Genomic DNA, 17,973 nt, shown 5'->3' on the forward strand with positions numbered 1-17,973 from the left:
CCCACTTCCTTCAGTCTGAATGGTACGGATCTTCTCTGTGTGATCTGACACTTCGTGTGACAAAGAAGACGCCCCCGCCCCCTGCCACCTCCACCCGGCATCAAGGATCATGTCCCAAACGCTTGCAAATGAGAGGGAATTAACCAAACTGCAAAGTTGTCCAAGCATTCTAACACGCATGGAAATGTTACAAGAAGGGCAGGGATGGGAGAAAGCGAGAAAATTTCTCTCTTAATCCCCCAACTATCCCCCTTCAATAGTTTCAAGGGGAAAGATAACAAATGAGAAAAACAGTGGTTTGCGTCAGCAGTTCACTTAGCAGTGGCAGCAGTAACAGAAACAATCAACTTGTGTTAGGCCTTAGAACGGTCCAGGAAGTCAGAGAAAGGACCACATTCTCTCATCTCTGTTTTGCAGACGAGGACATCGCAAGATCCAGGTCCCCCAGTTCTTTAGAGACCGAGCTAAGACACAGGCCCAGCCTTTGTATGCTCAGAGCCTCCAGCAGAGGGGGAGGCAAAATCAATATTGACCTCCCGGGAGGTCAACAGATACATGTTGTTTAGGGAACATCGCAAGACCCACTGGGTTGGTGGCAGTGGGGGGGGGGGGTAGCGTAGAAATCGGCCAACGTCCACTTCTTTCTCGGCACACACGTACTGAGGACAGCTCCATCCTCCACAACATCTTTTACTCGAGTTTTTGAGATCTGAAGGACTGAACGTGACATCTTGACTGTGAGAAGAAAGAAGGCAGGCGATCACTTCGATCTCATTGCCACTGTCTCAGAAAAGGGATTGGGAGGATTGTGAAGCCCTGTTGTTGTGGCCATAAATCAGCGTGTCCTTTTCACTTCGGCACCTGCCTGGAATGATGCGGAAACGTCCTAGAAGTAGAGTGTTTGGAATAAAGGAGTTGGTAACCAGTCCCATTGTCCCCAGAATTGGACGGAACATTCCTCAACTATTTTGTTCACTTCCAGCCTTCCCACTCAGAGAGGAGTAGAGAGAAGCAGAAGTATAATCAGATACAGTATGGTGAAGATACGGAAACCACGAGAAGGATGCTATCCGTCTATCTGCACGGGACATAACCGGAGAACCTGTCGAGGACTAGACTGCCTGGTGAGTGCTGTTGGTGGCTAGCAGACAAAGGGGATGGAGATGTGGGTCGTCCAGGCAGACTCACTCCCAGGCGAGGTGGGATGGAGCTGAGCCTGAAATGACGGTGGACAGGATGACAGAAAAGGGGAGGGCACCTGGCAAGAGTTGCGGGGCGCAGAAGGGAAGTCACAGGGTGGTGATGAGCAGAGTTGGTGTGGGAAGGATGAAGAAGTAACTCTCCCAGCCACCGGACTGGATTACTTTAAGATCCAGTTCCTGGAGACACACAGCTTCGAGGAGCCTACTTTACAAGTGACATCCATCATTTAAAGAGGTTCCTCTGCTTAAGTCAAGGAAGAAGCCATGAGTACGTGCAACTGTATACACGGAGAAGCCGTGAGTACACGCAACCCCGTACATGAAGAAGCCATGAGTACATGCAACCCCATACATGAAGAAGCCATGAATACATGCAACCCCGTACAGGGTAGTTGTTCACACCTGAATGAACAAACACAGGGTGAAGACCAAGGCCCCCGAAATGACTCCCATCTAGTTTCTAAAAAGCATGTTGTACCAGGTCAGAATAAGCCGACAGACACACGGAGGACCCCTCAGAGGCTGTCCACACTCAGAGAGCCGACCACGGGGGGCCCTGCCAGTCCCCCAGCACCACAAAGGGCTTGGATCTCTGACTGCGAGGCCAGAAGATGAGCGACAGGGCAGACAGATGAGCCCACACTAGGCTCAGCCCCTGCTGATGAGAACGGTGACAGCAAGAGGCCCCCGAGAGCGTGGCAGTGGCTTCCTTTGGAGCCGAGGTACGTGGTGTTCAGTGTGGTCAGTGTGGGCCAGACAGGTCGGTTTGTTTCTTGTTCTACCACTTCGGTGGTGGAGTGACTGTTGATGAATTACTCAACTTCTTAGAGCCTCAATTTCCCCATCTATCAAATGGGCAACATCATCATAGTCACCTCTCGGGGTTTTGAGGATTAAAATAACGCATGTAAAAGCACTGCGCTTTACATGTTTTATATGTTATTCACATGGTCCCTGACGCACACGTGTCCAGTCATTTCTAGCTGCCGTTGTTGTTATTATTGTTTTTGGTAGCAGTGTCTGCTTGTCTCAAGTTCACCACGATCAAAAATAAAACAAAGGGGGGCTTCCCTGGTGGCGCAGTAGTTGAGAGTCCGCCTAACGATGCAGGGGACACGGGTTCGTGCCCTGGTCCGGGAGGATCCCACATGTCGCGGAGCGTCTGGGCCCGTGAGCCATGGCCGCTGAGCCTGTGCCTCTGGAGCCTGTGCTCCACAATGGGAGAGGCCACAGCAGTGAGAGGCCCGCGTACCACAAAAAAAATTTAAAAAAATAAAACAAAGACCACCCAAGAGGCAGTTTATCCTGTGGTCAGCTTTGCAAAGGTCAGCCCAACTCCGGAGCCAGAAACACTGAGAGGTTCCTCCCGGGAAAGCAAAGACAGACCTTTCCCAGAGCAGGAGGAGTGTCACAGGAAAGGCTGCGCGCTCCCCGCTCTCCTGCCTGGTTCAAGGCGGGCTCGGTGTAGAGGGACGAAGGTCACCTTATCTGGCTGCTTCAGGAACAAGCAAAGTCTGTCGGCTCCGTGCTGTGACCCTGGGCCCCTGCTCCAATCCCCCACGGCGGGCGCGGGGCTCACTGGCCGCTGTGGGAGAGTAGGGCGCTGGCTGTTGTCCCTGGAGACACGTCAGGCGCTGTGATGACAAGGACCTGTTTCTGGAAGCCCTGACTCACCCCCAGGCTATGCCCACGGGGCTGTCTCTGGGCACCGGCCCCTTGGGGATCTCGGCCTGGTGACTCGGCGCTTTCCCCCTCTTTCTCGGAAGTGATTGGATGAATGAATCAGTTGGACTCTCCTCTGCATAAACATTTAAAATTCCAAGAGGAAAATGCGATCGCTAGCGTCCTGGTTACCTTTCCGCCGGGACCCACACCAGGGGCTGGAAAGCATGGGGTGGGAATGTGAGAACAAGCTTCGCTCGCTTATCTGTTTGCAAGCCTGAGCGGTGTTCGCATGACAGCTATTTTAATTCATGATCAGACTTCCCCATGTCCTCCTGGAAGAGACTGAAGCCAAATCCACTTCCTAAGGGAGGAGGTGGGCCGGTGACAGTAGCTATAGTTTAAGAGTGGCTCTTGCCTAAAGAGACTTCAGTACACTGAAGATACCACAGTCCGGAGGAGATGGATTATGCCGTCCAACAAAGACCGAACCTACTGCCCTTGCAGGGGGTCAGATGCCTTTAGGATGGAAATCGATGAAAGTGGAATTCTGGAGGAACAAGCATTCTTTTTCCTCAGATCCCAGGCACTTCAGAAATTGGCTTTAAGTCTCTAGATAGACCCTGATGCTAGGAACACACGAGTTGTGAAAAACAATTCAGCTGCATAAACACTTGTCCCGTAACAGCTTTCGAGGCTAATTCTCCAGGAACAAATTCTTAGGTGGGCAAAGATACGTTACCACTGTCTCAGAGCACCCTAACTTTCCTCCCTGTCACCGCCCCCCTCAAAGCTACTGGCTTCCTACTTCTCTTTTCCCACCCCCTTTCCAGAACCTTCCTCAGAAAAGTATTTATCACGTATGCCTCCGTGTGTTTCTTTGCCCCAAGGATTATTCGCGCTTTGGAAATAACTTCTCATTATGGAATGACAGATTTTGTCCACGAGAAAGTTATGCCAAAGCAAACGACACTACCATCTGCCTTAAGGCCATGGTTATTGTCTATTTGTCTTAAAGATGCATGATCGGACAGTGGTCAGACTTCCAGAGTCTCTGAAGAATGACTGGATACTTAGTAAACAAGAATTTTTGTTCTGTTTAGTTATAAAGTCTGAGCCTTGGGCTTACAGGTGAGCGAAGACTAGCGTAGGATCTTCTAGAAAAATGTACACGACGCTTGTAAATGGATGACTCCTGGGCCATCCCTGGCGGACAGAAACGTTGCTTTCCTGTGTCGAAGGGTTACGGTGATAAAAAGAACTGCTTTATCTTGGATAATGGTGCTGTATACTCTGAATCACAGGTTCAATTAAAAAAAAAAAAAGAGCTGAAAAGCAGACTCAGGGATTCAAGTGGGAAGCCTGGCTCAGTTCAAGGAAAAGAGGAGGACACTTCAGGGGGAGGGGCTTGTCCACTAGAGCAGGATGCCGGGACCCTTCCACTGTTTGAAGAGTTGGGAAAGCCAGCTGCGGTTCTCTTTTACTCAAGCAGAAGCCAGCTTCCTTGGTACCTAAGGGATGCTCCTGGCAAGTTAAGAAGACACCCAGATGACCAGAGAGAGGATTAACAGGCTTGGAGTAGGGCTCTCAAAACTGAGGGATGCTAAGTGACAATGCCCACGTGTAAGCAGAACAAAGCCAGGCTCAACTCCAGTGTACAGTCTCTGTTCTCGTAAATCATCACTCCCACATAATGTTATACTTGTTGTATCTGGAGTTCTGGCCTGAGAGAGAGTAGCTGTTAGAGGTTTTCTAAGAAGGAGAAACAGGGAAACAGGTGTATGTTCTGAGATGTAGCCACGAGGCGCCCCAAGCCTCCTTCTGTGTCAGTAAAACCACAAGGCCCCCTCTTCATCCACATTGCGTCACTCTGGTCACACAAGCCTATGTTTCCTCCCCAGGGAATCTGTAAAATTCTACCTGACTCAGAAAATAAACTTGCAGGCTGGAAGACGGATGACTAGCTGGCACCCCAGAAAGGAGAGGAAGTTTGGGGGGAAACGATTTGCTACAGTCATTCAGCTGAGTGCAAGAGGAGGGACATCTGGGAAGGAGAAGAAAAATCCCAGAGTAGGGGCTGGTTCCCTGTCTTACAGTATCCTTCCCTCCCTGCACTGAGAGAGGTTCTGGATTATTGTATGTTTGGGATGGAGAAGAGTTGGTCTTGAATAAAACCGGGAGGGAGGGAGACAATGAGTGTTTCGCTCAGGGCTTGGCAGAAACACAGACGCACAGCTGCAGAGGGAGCTGGAAAATGTAAACACATCTGGAAAGGCACGTGCACAGAGGAGGAAAAATACACCCATGCCAGGAGAAGGATACACAGAAAACCACAGCCCTGAGTCACCACTTCACCGAGGGTGGATGATGTGACCCCAAGAAGTGACAGATAGGTGAGGGGTCGGCATCATCACCACCACCGGAAGGGCTACTCAGAGCGCCGTCTCTACAACCGGTCGCTGAGCAACTCCCTCTGCCTCTCTGACACTTCACAGGATGCCACGGCCTTGCCCATAGGAACTCACGCACATTGAAAGATTACCGCTAGAGAGCCTGAGGCATGGACGTTCCTTGGATGAGGTCAACCTATATCCTCCACCTCTTTCGCTAGCTATGCCTTCTCTCTATTCTTCACAGATCCCTGCCTCTGTCTTACATGTTCCTACATGAGAGCCCCCTAGCCCTCTTTGCTTCTTATACATCCTTCATACCCCCAGCTCCCCCTTCACACCCCGTCTACCGGGCACTCCTGATTCTCTGTACCCTGTGCAGCTTCTATTTTTACAGCATCTATCACCATTTATTGGGATATATAATTATTTATGGGTTTTGTGTGTTGTCTGTGTCTCCTGCACTATAATATAAGCTCTGTTAGAGCAGAAATTTTTGTACGTTTGTCTAGTGTCAGACACGTAGAAGATGTTCCATAAATATTAAATGAAGAACTCAATAAATGAAAGGGCAGGCTTATCGAGTCCATCAGTTTAAATTACCGCACACAGTAAAGTCTTGCAAGTCTACAGCTCTAGACCAATACTTCCTTCTGAAGTCTAGTTGGATAGAATCTACTGCTTATCGAATCCCTGCCCTTGGAGTTCCTGCAGACCTATCAGCTGCAACAGTTGAAACGGGAATTCATCATCTCTCCCCAGATCTGCTCCTCCACTCTTGATACATGGCTGTCATTTACTCAGTTGACCAAGAGGGAAACCTCACTGTCATCTTTGACTCTTCCTTTTGTTCACACTGACATATTCTACTGGTCATCTAATGATGCAACGTCAGTTACCTCTCAGATGCTCGTTTTTTGGTACCCACAGCACGACTCTTGTTCAGACTCTTAACTAAAAGCTGTTCATCAGATTTTATGTTCCCCCTTCCGAAGTACAGAGACATTGCTGTGAAATCGCTGTTCAGCCAGGGAACACCACCCCTGCCAGCCGTGTGTACTGTTTTCACAGTGGGATGTGAGTGGAAGCGATGTGTACATCTCCAGGTTGAGGCTTTTTAAACGTGTGGGTGGACCTTTTCAGTTTTTCTTTCCTCTTCACTGGCTAGATCCAGAGGATGATGAGACTGTAGGGCACAGGTTGGCAAAATTAGGGCCTGTGAGCCTGCTGTCTGTTTTTGTAAATAAAGTTTTATTGGAACACAGCCATGGCCATTTGTTTATATATTGCTTGTGCCTCCTTTCCCACTACAGCAGCTGAGATGAGTAGCTGTGACAGCTTAGAGACCTCAGCTTATTCTTTAAGAAAAAGTTTGCCACCCTGGCTCTGGGGGATGGTGGAGCAGCAAGACCAAAGGAGCTTGAGTGCCTGAAGGGTTTGCTGTTGAGGAAAACCCTCTCTGGACTGTTTATGAACAAGAGATAAACGTCTATGGTTAAGCAGCTGAAATTTTGTGGTTTGTTTAGCAGCCTCTGTTATCCCAACTAACAACAAAAGAGATGTAAAGTATCAAATAAAATACTAGCAACGTCTAGGGAAAAAAATCCAAGGAGGATTTATTTCCAGAAATGCCAAGGACGATTAGGAAAGATAGCAATACCACATTGCTAGATCAAAGAAAGAAGCCCATATGATCATCTTTTCATGCGTGTTGAAAGCATTTAAACAACTCAGCATCCATCCTGCAAGCTATTCTTAGTGGAACAGAATAGAGAAACACTTCCTTAGAACATCTACCTCCAGCACGAGTTAGTGTCATATTTAGAGGTGAATGACCGGAGGAATTCCCACTGAAGACTGAATCAACAAATGTTATCATTGGGCTTCCCTCATTGCGCAGTGGTGAAGAATCTGCCTGCCAATGCAGGGGACACGGGTTCGAGCCCTGGTCTGGGAAGATCCCACGTGCCACAGAGCAACTAAGCCCGTGCACCACAACTACTGAAGCCCATGTGCCCTAGAGTCCGCGAGCCACAACTACTGAAGTCTGCGTGCCTAGAGCCTGTGCTCTACAACAAGAGAAGCCACTGCAATGAGAAGCCCGTGCACCACAACGAAGAGTAGCTCCCGCTCGCCACAACCAGAGAAAAGCCTGCGTGCAGCAACGAAGACCCAACGCAGCCAAAAAAAAAAAAAAGTTATCATCAGCATAACAAATATATAACATTATACAATATTGCTTTTGAAGCACTGGCAATGTACCAAGCATAATAATTGTCTACTATGTAATATAGCAATAATTTTTAAATTATATAATGAAATATTGCATAATGCAAAATAATATAAATTATATGTGCTTTATATAATTCACACATATAATTTTATATGTAAGATATATATCTACGTGATATAAATATTTTATATATGATAAAATATATATAATTAGATTTGTATAGTATATTATACTATTATAACATATATCATTTACAAATAAAATATTTAATTTATAAATAAAATACATAAAATTATATTGAATTTATATTATGAATATACTGCATGTAACTTTTTAAATGATGTTAATTGTGTAGTTTATTAATAATTCCATGACGTTGCTTTTCAACAACCAGCCAGCACTCCAAGGCAGAAAGAAAAAACAAACAGGAGGCGCGTCTTCCTTATTTGTAGATGATGTGATTGTCCACGCGAACAATTAAAGATAAAATGAGATACTATCGGAACAATTAAGAAAATCTTCAAAGATGCCCAGTTACAAAATAAATGTGCCAAATTAAGAGGTTTCCAATATGTAAGTAATAACTGATGTGAATTTATTTTAAAAAACCTTACCAAGGGAAATAAAAGAAGACTTGTAGACGTGAAAAGAGATACTATCTTTCTGCCTCAGAAGAATTAATATATTTTAAACCTATGAATTCACCATAAACTAATCTATAAATTCACTGCAATCCCAAACAAAATTCTAATAGGATTGAAGTTGGAATATAATAAACTGATTCTAAATTTCACCCACCATATACTTGTGAGAGTAGCCAAGAAACATTAGAAAAATCAGACCAATGTAGAGAAACCTGTGAAGACAGATATTAAGACGAATTATAAAATACACCACTAAAATTGTGCAAAAAGGAAACTTAGACCTGTCTCTTAAACCGTGCACTGAAATAATGTAATATGCAGTAAAGACTGAGATATAAAAATGAAGTATATACGTGTTAGACGACAGTATAGGTGAATAACTCTATTCTTGAGGTAGGAAGTGTTCTTGATAAGCAGTAACAAATTCAGAAACTACAAAGTAAAAGATTAAGAGATTGCACGATACAGAAATTTAAAACTGCTACAGGTAAAATACACTACACACAAAATCGAAAGGCAAAGGACAGAAACGAACAAACAAACAACAAACAAAGCCAACAATAAAAGGCAAAGGATATGCTGGTAAAAGGATGTGTAATACCTGTGACAGATGGAGGATCAGCTTTTTTTTTTTTTTCAATATATATAAATAGCTTTTATAGTGAGGGAAGAAAATGCCCAGTAGAAAAAAGGAATAGCCACGAATTGCCAATGACACAAGAGCCCATGGAAAAACATCATCTCTCTGTAAACCAAAGAAGGCGATTTAAAATGAGATATTTTGCCTATCGTATAAAAATCAAAGATAAATTTGCATGCATGGAATAAATATAATGTTTCAATAAATGATAAGAGATATGCGATAGAGATCTTTTCTGTCCTAGATCTCATCAAGGTAAAGATGGGGATGGTGCACTGTTGACTGGGCTAGTCCAAGTTCAAAGGCACAAGATATTTAGTGTGGACAGAGAGAGTAAAGAAGAGAGAAAACCACGGTGGGATATTTAATGGGCAGTGATGAGGATACTGTCTCCCCTAGAGTTGATTCTTCCATATTTACGGGTTCCAAATACAAAATTCACGTGGCTGGCCTCTGACTGGTTGGGTGCAAGACTTTAGAATGTGGATAAGTTTAACAATGAACTTAGCATTTAATAAAACATCTTTATGCATAATATTGGACAATGTGTCAAAACATGTAAATGTGCATTGCTTGTTATATATCAGTAATTCTTAGAGCTTTTGTAGGCTTCACTGGAAGAGTGTAATTTGCCCGTGGGAATGCCAGGATTCCCTTTCTTCCTTCTACCATGGTTTTCCCAGATTCCACCTCAACACCTCTGTGAATGAATTCAGGACCCTCCGGCCGTTTGGATCCATGTGGCTTCAACTGTTCCAAAGGTCTACAAAATGATTTTACGCAGCTGATGAGAGAATTAACGTTTGTGTCTCCTCTTTCAGTATCTGTACTTCAACCGTGTAGCACACATGTGTGTTGTCAAAGAGTTTTCACGTGCTTAAAGAACTGAACGTCACTCCCAAGAGCCGATGAGTTGGGCTGGTTGGGTTTTCATCTTGGAGGAGTGAAGGGACCTGGGGAAGCCCCAAGCCCCAGCACCCGAACTGGGCTTGGCGTCCAGGTCTTCCCATTCAGGTCCAGCGCTCTTCCCGCTCTGCCAGTCTACACCCCTTTATAGAGGAAGGGCGGAGAGTGCCATGACCCCAAAGTGATGGAACCTTGCAGGGAAGATGTTTTGAGGTTTAAAATCAAGTCAACTCCCCAACCTGCTTGAGCAGAACCAGACTGGTCTATGTTAACCTGACTTTGGAGGCTGAGCGGGTTTCAGTTTCTTCCTTACTCCCCGGACCTCTGGTTATGGGGAACACTCTGGAACAGCGACCCATGGATTGACTCTTGTCTAGTGAGAGGTCTTCACCCCCAGGGCCCCAGCGTTTCAGAGCCATGGCTGCCCTCAGACCTCAGCACGGAGGGAAGCGTGCCACTCATTTGTGCTACCTACCCTTTATGGCCTCTTTCACAGCAGAATCCACAGGGAGTATGTTCTTCTCTACCAGCTCCAGGGGCCCCGGCCGGAGAGCGATTTTTTCATTGAGGTCATCTGCAAGTCGGGCTCTTTTCAGCTTCATCTGAGCAGTTGGAACGGATCTCTCTGCAGTGGAGCCTAAGGGGTTAAAATCAAAAGGGTCAGCTCTAGAATTCGATGTTATTTTTGTGGGGTTTTTTTTTTTTGCTTTTGTAACCCAAACACTCTGACACATTGTACTCCACCATCCTAATAATTTTTCAATGCAATCATCCTCATTTCACATGGATTAGCAGCGAAGACTAGACACTTCCAAATAAAGGCAAATAGAGAAGCACAGAAGAGTTAGAGAAACTTGCTTTGTGAGGATTTGGGGGAAAAAAAAATGTGCAATTTGGCGATTCTGTAAGTAAGTAGTCCACGGGGCCTGTATTGCTTGCTGACACTAAACTATAGCATTTGCATGCAAAGCCTGTCTACATATTGCCCGGCCCAGGCTGAGCTGGCAGTAAATATTATCTATTATTATAATTAATTGTAGTAGCGTGACTTCTCAAGAGTTTTAGACTTGTTGAGGTTGTGTTACTAACTGATTCAAATGTCCAGGTCCAGCTGTAAAAGAAAAACAATTTTTTGGGGGGGAATATTTAATTAAACAGGGATTTTAAAAAATTGAATTTATCCAACAGGCAGTTTCTCATCTTTGGGAGAGTGGGAAAGGTCACTGACAAGCCCTGAATCACCGCTCTATTCCTCTTTGGGTGAGGCCCAGACTTATTTCTGTGCAAGAACGTGGAAGAGAATCTTGTGAGCCGGTGGTTGCTATAACGCAGGACTGGAAGTTAGGGTTCCACGGGAGTTTGTAGCTTTCCGCTCAACTCTGCACACTTAAAAGTTGAGACCTTTACGGACGTCCTGGTCCTATTGTTCTATTAATATCCATCTACTAACCCAGGCTTAGTGTCTGGCCGCTGCTCTAGAACTCTCCACACAGGGGAGGGCTAGGGATGTCTCATGGTTGCAACAGGTCAGCCTTGCTTAGAAGCTACATCTGCAAAGCACTCGATGTGGGATGGAGAAAACATCCATATTCCAAACCCCAAAATGGAAGTTTCTAAGCCCAAATCCTCTCCCAACTACCCGTCAGGCCAGTGCAAGGGCTTCTGCTACACCCCCTGCCTCAGGGATCTTTCTGACCTATCCTGCACAGCCATACAGGATTCATCCTCAGAAAACACTCCTTTCTTGCATCCCCTTCAAGATGGTCCTCTCCATCCATCTCTCAGTCCAGTTTCGCAGGCTCGCCAGAAACTGAATCCACCCGCTACGTGACCTGAGATGGTTGATGCCCAAACTACCACTCCAGCGAGCCTGGTCCTTCGCCTTCTGCCCCCCGCCCCCCATCTTCCTGAGGTCACCTTTGTACCTTTGCTTACTTTGTTTCCCGGCCCTAACAAAGTCTTCCTGACTCCTGTTCTTATAGCTTCCTTCTGCTTCGACTACCCCCAGCAGTTACAAGCATTGGTCCCTAATCTTATATTGCTATTTCCAAAATCAGACCATGAACCCTTGGAGGGCAAGGGTCATTTATAATCTAGTAGATCCTTTGTGCACCAGGGAGCCAACTTCCAGTTTCTGTGGGGGGGAAGGGTGGGTTTCATGGGAACCAACAGAGACTAAACTTGGGGTTTCTGTGGTTCATAGCCTGATATTTTAATTCAAGACTGGCCTGATACAACAGATGATGCTTTCTTGATTATAATATTATACATACGTATTGTCGTAAGTATGGAAAACGCTAAAACATTATGCAAAAGAAGTGAAAGCATTAGGAAACTCCCCACTTAGGGTCAACTGTTTTTAATAAATGGGCATCTTTCTTAATTACTTATACAGTATTTATTGGTAAGTCTGTATTTCTTCATCATAGAATCTGACTGTAAATACAATTTATGTATATATTTTTGCCTCCCCGATTTTGACTGTAAATATAGTTTTGTTTTCTGGTCTCCTCACTAAGGAGGCTTTTCTCATTAAAACACGATTCTTCTAAAGCCTCATTTGTGGTAGCTGCAAGTTATTTAATCACACGGATGGTGCATAATTTATTCAGTCTCTCTACTATTTTCTGACGTTCCACTGATTTCACTGTGTCGCTATTTAAAGTAATGACATGATAAACGCCACTGTACATAAATCTTTGTATGTCTGATTATTATTTTTTTGATACAATACTAGACATTTATTACTGGTATGAAGGATGGACATTTTAAAGGAAGCTGATATATGTTGGACACTCCCTATGTGCTCAGAGAAAACTGGGAGGGGGCACAGCCCAGAATGAATGCCAGGTCTGGTACTTCTTGGCCACTACATGGCTTCCCAATTTGACCGTCTACATGGCCTCAAATGACTAGATGAGAGCTCAAAACCACCACTTTGGAATGGCAGGGGACCCTTTCTAAGGAGAGTTAGCAATTGTGCAGAGACAAAGGACCCTGGAAAACGGCCCACGCTCCATTCCCGCTGATGGGCCCCAGTTTATGACTCTGGGCAACCTTACCTTGGAGTATGTGCATTTTCACCACGTCTGCACGGTTAGACCTGTTTCTGACCTTGTGCTTCAGGGTGTCTTCAGCCTGTCAGACACACACACAGAATGAATTCTGCTATCAGCCTCATACACTTGAGTCACCTAGTTTTAACTTTAAAAGAAACCCCTTTTCTCTCAAAGGGAAAATGTCTCTTTTTGTTTGTTGTTTGTTTGACAAATGCAACATGCAAATATCTCTGTTCTCCTATGTCTTGATGAAGGAGGGCTCACAAAGACCTCTAATAATTTTAGGATAGAAAAATAAGACACAGAGGTCAAAAGCTTGGGTCCACCTCAGCGCTCCACACTTAAAGGCCAGGCAGGTACCTAATTATAAAATATTAATAAAACTGTGATGATACTACACTGCTTTTGCATGAGAGCCAATCCTATTCCATTGCCTCTTTTTTTTTTTTTTTTTTTGCGGTACGCGGGCCTCTCACTGTTGTGGCCTCTCCCGTCGCGGAGCACAGGCTCCGGACGCGCAGGCTCAGCGGCCATGGCTCACGGGCCCAGCCGCTCCGCGGCATGTGGGATGTTCCCGGACCGGGGCACGAACCCGTGTCCCCTGCATCGGCAGGCGGACTCCCAACCACTGCGCCACCAGGGAAGCCCTCCATTGCCTCTTAAAAGAGTCAGAAATTAACTAGAGTCAGAGATGAAATGTAACCTCAATCCATCCAGTATAACATGACAACATGTGCCCCCCTCCTGTTTTGCCCTTGATCTCTCTCTCAAGACGTGAAAATGTAAATCCTGCAGACCGAGACCCACTGCAAGCTGGGAGGACACTTAGAGATGAGTTATTTACTGAGTCTCGTGGCTTTCTTGATGATGGAGTTGTCTGTAGGGACGGCGCTGGCTGTGACAGGGCCACAACTGGACCTCAGGGCTCTGATTTCTAGTTCTGGGTTTTTACCCCACTATCCTGAATCTCTTAATGGGCCCCCGAGAGGAGTCTGGGGATCACTCCAGTTCTGATGAAAGACAATTATTCTCCAGGCAGTAAGGAACCCCAGCCTCTCACGAGTGACTCTGAAGAGTCCCAGGGCTCTGCTCCTTCTTCCAGCCCCTCCCCTCACTAGTTGCCAGGCTAAGACGTCCCAGGAGAAAGATACCTAATGGCCTTTCCTTCTACATACACTGCTGATGCTTGCTCAATAGCACTTACTGTATTGATAAATTCAAGCGGCGGAGATTTGCTCTGGAGGTACAGAATAGACACCGATTCCCCCCCTCAAATGCTAAGAGAAAGAGAAACAAATAGAATTCCCTTTGCCTTTAAATAGCCACGAATAAGCTCTGTATCTGCAGGCCCTACCCTACCACTGAATTGGATTTAAAATAATCTGATTGTTGCTGAGAAAAGCCTGTCACGAAAGAGAGGGCAGCTTGCCGACACACCTTACCTCCCTGTTTCATGTCTCTCTGACCCCCGCCGCATCCTTGCAGGGATACCCCCCGACATCAGAAAGATGGGGGACATTTTCTTAAAGCTAATAAACAGTAGCTTCAAAGCCAATACTATTGATCCCATTTCCACAGTTTTCAGTTTCTAGGAGGAAGATTCCACATGGTGTGCGGGGAGGGGACCAGCAAATCGGTTGAGTTTGCAGGAGAAATTCTACCCGCTTTCCCCCAAGCTTAGCATTCAGAGATCCAGAGGCTGGGGCCTGAGTTCAGGAAGGTGGGAAGTTTGCAAACAGTTACCTTGCCACTATCCAAACGTTTTCTTTGCTCATGGAATTCAGGTGGGCTTTTCAGGGCTGAAACAGAAAGACACAGACGTGAGCAGAGAGGGCTTGGGGCTGGGAGCGGCGTCGCGGTGCTTGCCGGTGTGCTTGCCGAGCGGTGCACAGTGGAGATGTGATGGACATGTGATGGCCTTCATCAGGCCACAAGCAATGGAAGAGGAAAGGCCTGGAGGTCACCAGCTTCCCTGCAGCCGGAGAATCCAGAGGAAGGCGGACGTCAGCCTCAAACAAGAGGAGCAGCAGAGACAGAATACGCGACAGGAAGAGAAGTGGCAGAGACAGGGCATTCCAAGATGCTGAGGAGGGACAGGCCTGGGGGAGGAGACCAGGCAATGCTCTAGCTTTAGGGGAGACTGGGGTGACTACCACCCTCTTTGACTTCGCTCTGCCCTTGAGTGCACAAGTCTGGGTGGAGACTGCAGTCTGTGGAGGAACCTCGTCCCACGTTGCAGGAGGGGACTTGTCCTTTGGGTCAGGGAGTTGGCTGGTGGGGTAGGAACGTGCAACCAAAGGGCAGTGAGTGAGAAGCACAGAATCAGACTCTGAGGGCTGGAAGGGACCTTGGAGATGGTGAAATACAGCTCCAAGCCTGAGCGGAATGGGGAAACGGAGGCCCACGGAACGGGACTGCCTCGCCCAGGGTCACACAGGTAGGACTAGGAGCCTAGGTCTTCTGACAACCTAACTTCTTTCAGGGTGTGATGCTCAAAACACTAACAACCAGTCGACAGGGCACTGGTCCCTCACAGCTCACAGCAGCCGGAAACAACCTGGACCGAACGCCAGCCTCCCTTCTTTCCAAGACCCACTGCTCCCCTTCCCAGCTCCCAGCAACTCCTCAGGACGATGCACTGAACTTTTGACTTTGCAAAGCAGTAGAACATCACTCAGCAAAATTCTACCTTTTTACTGGTTTTCCTGATCCCCTGGAACAATTGCAACCAGAAGCCGTAAAGGACCACCTTTCATCAGAAGTGATGAGGCGGTTCAGAGGTTAGAGAATTGCATCAGATAGTTTTCTGGATAGTAGGTCTGGACAAGTGGGCAAATCACGTGATCCAGGTTTCTAATATTCACTCCCACAGATGTCAACTCTCAAGCGGCAGGCAAGAAAATATTCTTCCAAACCTTGGCTGGCATAAAAAAATTGGATTTCTAGCCAGATGGGCACTTGGGGCTGTGTGTGTGTGTGTGTGTGTGAATGTGTGTGTGTGTGCATGTGCGTGAGTGTGTGTGCCTCATTCAGCCTTAAGACCATGCCGAATTTGAGCCCAGCTCTCAGACGGGCTTGCTGGACAGCAGGCAGACTCCACTGTGGTCCTGGCAACTGATCGACCACGTTATCCTCTACTGAGGATGCTGCCTGGGAAGCTACTAAGGCATCTCTAAGTCTTCCTGTCTCACCCCGACATCTGCCATGTTGACCAAAGGAACACACAGAGTAGTCCCAGCTGGCTGCCTCGTGCCGAGGAGAATGGACAAGCACACTATTCTCCTCGATCTGAGCAGAGACTAAGAGGCTTCCTTCCTTATAGGAAAAAAAGAATCACCCGTTGCTTGACTATCTTATTTCCCACGGATCTAACAGCCCCCGTTTCTCTTTGCTGCTTTTCATGCTTAAAATGAGCCTCTCTGCCAACCCTGTCCTTTTCAATGGCCGCTTTCCCCCTCCCTGTCTCCTCACTCAGTGGCTCTGAGGAATCATCTGGAAAACTGTGCAGGCCTGCCGCGTTGCTCACGCATTTTCTCTGATTTGGGTCTGACCCTCATCCTGAGTCAGGAGGCTTGCCGTTATTTGCACTTGGTCACAGTTGCAATTTATATTGATGGAGTTTTGAAACCATCTCCCATTTCCCCAGGCAACCAGATGCTACGAATCTGCTTGAAGTCCAGCGGGCCCTGGTGAGTCTGTACAACCTGAACCCATAGGTCTGCACCTCTGTCTGACAGTCTGGGGGTCACCTAAGTGGGTATTATATATTGGTGCGGCTTAATCTCTTCCATAATCCAGAAAAGGAACTGATCTCAGTGTGGCCTTATTAAGTGGTTAAAAAGAGCAACACAGCCTTTGCCTTAAGAAGCAACCCTAAGGGAACAGCATGAATCTATCTTGAGATCGCTCTTACATTCCAAACTCAATTGGTTTTAATTGGGCTTAGGACTTAGGGGCAGTTCATCTGGTTCTCTTATCCCTGAGGCTTTTCAATTCTTATTTGCGGAACTTATTAATTCTTCTATGAAACACTGTGTTTCCTGTATCTTAGCTTGCAGAGCTATAAATCATCACTTCTTGGTGTGAACTATTCCCCTGTGAAATGATTGTACAGTCCAGTTCTCCAGGGTCAGGAGCGCAAAGGTCTTCTGGGATCTTCTGCCCCAGGGTGGGAGAGGCTACGCCCATTCAGCCAGAACTTGGGAAGGAAGCTAAAACATCCACACACTGCTTTACCCCACGCTCTTCTTTTCATGGCTTAAGGGGTGTTACGTGGGGTACCATTTGGCTTGCCATGGGCCCTGTGATTGACATTTGCCTTTTCTGTGATTCCAGAGAATGTGGGTTTTAGCCACCTCCCCTGAGGGCCAGCGAAAGCCATAATGCACCCCCTATCCCAGTTGACTTTTTGGAAGAAAGGACCTCCTTTGCTGCCAGCCCTGGGAGTATCCAATGGCACAATTTTGTATTTAAGGGACGTTGACATTTAGGATTGAAAAGGAATTTGGATTTCTAAATTAAAAAAATAATAAGTCAATGTGATCTCAAATTAAAATACGGTTGTAAATTCAGTCAACCCCACGTCTAACTCATTCCGCCTGGAGGAAGATGAATCGCTTCTCACAGGGGAATTCATGTTCTCGCCGCGGAGTTTAGTTAGGGGCTGTTCCTATTTCTGTCCCCGCGGCTCCAGCTAATTTGGGTCAGCTGTGTGTATAAACATTTGCTTACTTAGAGCTCAGGAAAAGATCCCAAGATAAGAACAGGCCTCCTGCGGTCCCCTGCTGCTAACCTCCTGCTTCCAGCAGGAGCCCAGCAAAAGGAGAAAACAGGCTGCAAGGCCATGGACAATCCGTCAGGGAGAGGGGCCTGGCTCTCACAGAGGAGGGGCCTGGGGCTGGTAGCAGCTCTGGTGGCAGAGGCAGGGCCTGCCTTCTCTCCCAGGGCCGCTCACTGCCAGGCTTGCAGGGGAGAACCCAGCTCCACTGGTATACGGATAGGGACCAAGAGGCAGCATCAAAGAGGCCGCATCTTGGGCAACAGATGGAGCAATGGTTCTCAGAGTGTGGCCCCTGAACCAGCATCTTCAGCAGCAGCTGGAAACTTGTTAATAATACCAATTTCCAGGCCTACAGAATCCAAAGCTCAGGTGGGATGTAGAGGGACGGAGGGCTCTGTGTTGGAACACGCCCTCTGGGAGATCCTGGCGCCCCGGCGTTTACAAGGCCAGTGGGTGC

General features: G+C 46.8%; 1 protein-coding gene across 2 annotated transcripts in view; it reads right to left on the minus strand.

Moving 5' to 3' along the window:
• MYOCD (myocardin) overlaps positions 1-17,973 on the minus strand; it is a gene marked incomplete at both ends in the record, with an annotated part of 89,922 nt that overhangs the window by 30,698 nt on the left and 41,251 nt on the right. For both annotated transcript variants that reach the window (XM_082678321.1, XM_082678320.1), the window contains 3 exons: positions 10,153-10,314; positions 12,740-12,815; positions 14,480-14,535. In XM_082678321.1, the coding sequence (XP_082534447.1) occupies positions 10,153-10,314; positions 12,740-12,815; positions 14,480-14,535 (294 nt within the window). The remainder of the gene's footprint in view (positions 1-10,152; positions 10,315-12,739; positions 12,816-14,479; positions 14,536-17,973) is intronic.

Source organism: Grampus griseus, assembly GCF_964374135.1.
Source record: "Grampus griseus genome assembly, chromosome: 20".
NCBI classification, from domain to species: domain Eukaryota; kingdom Metazoa; phylum Chordata; class Mammalia; order Artiodactyla; family Delphinidae; genus Grampus; species Grampus griseus.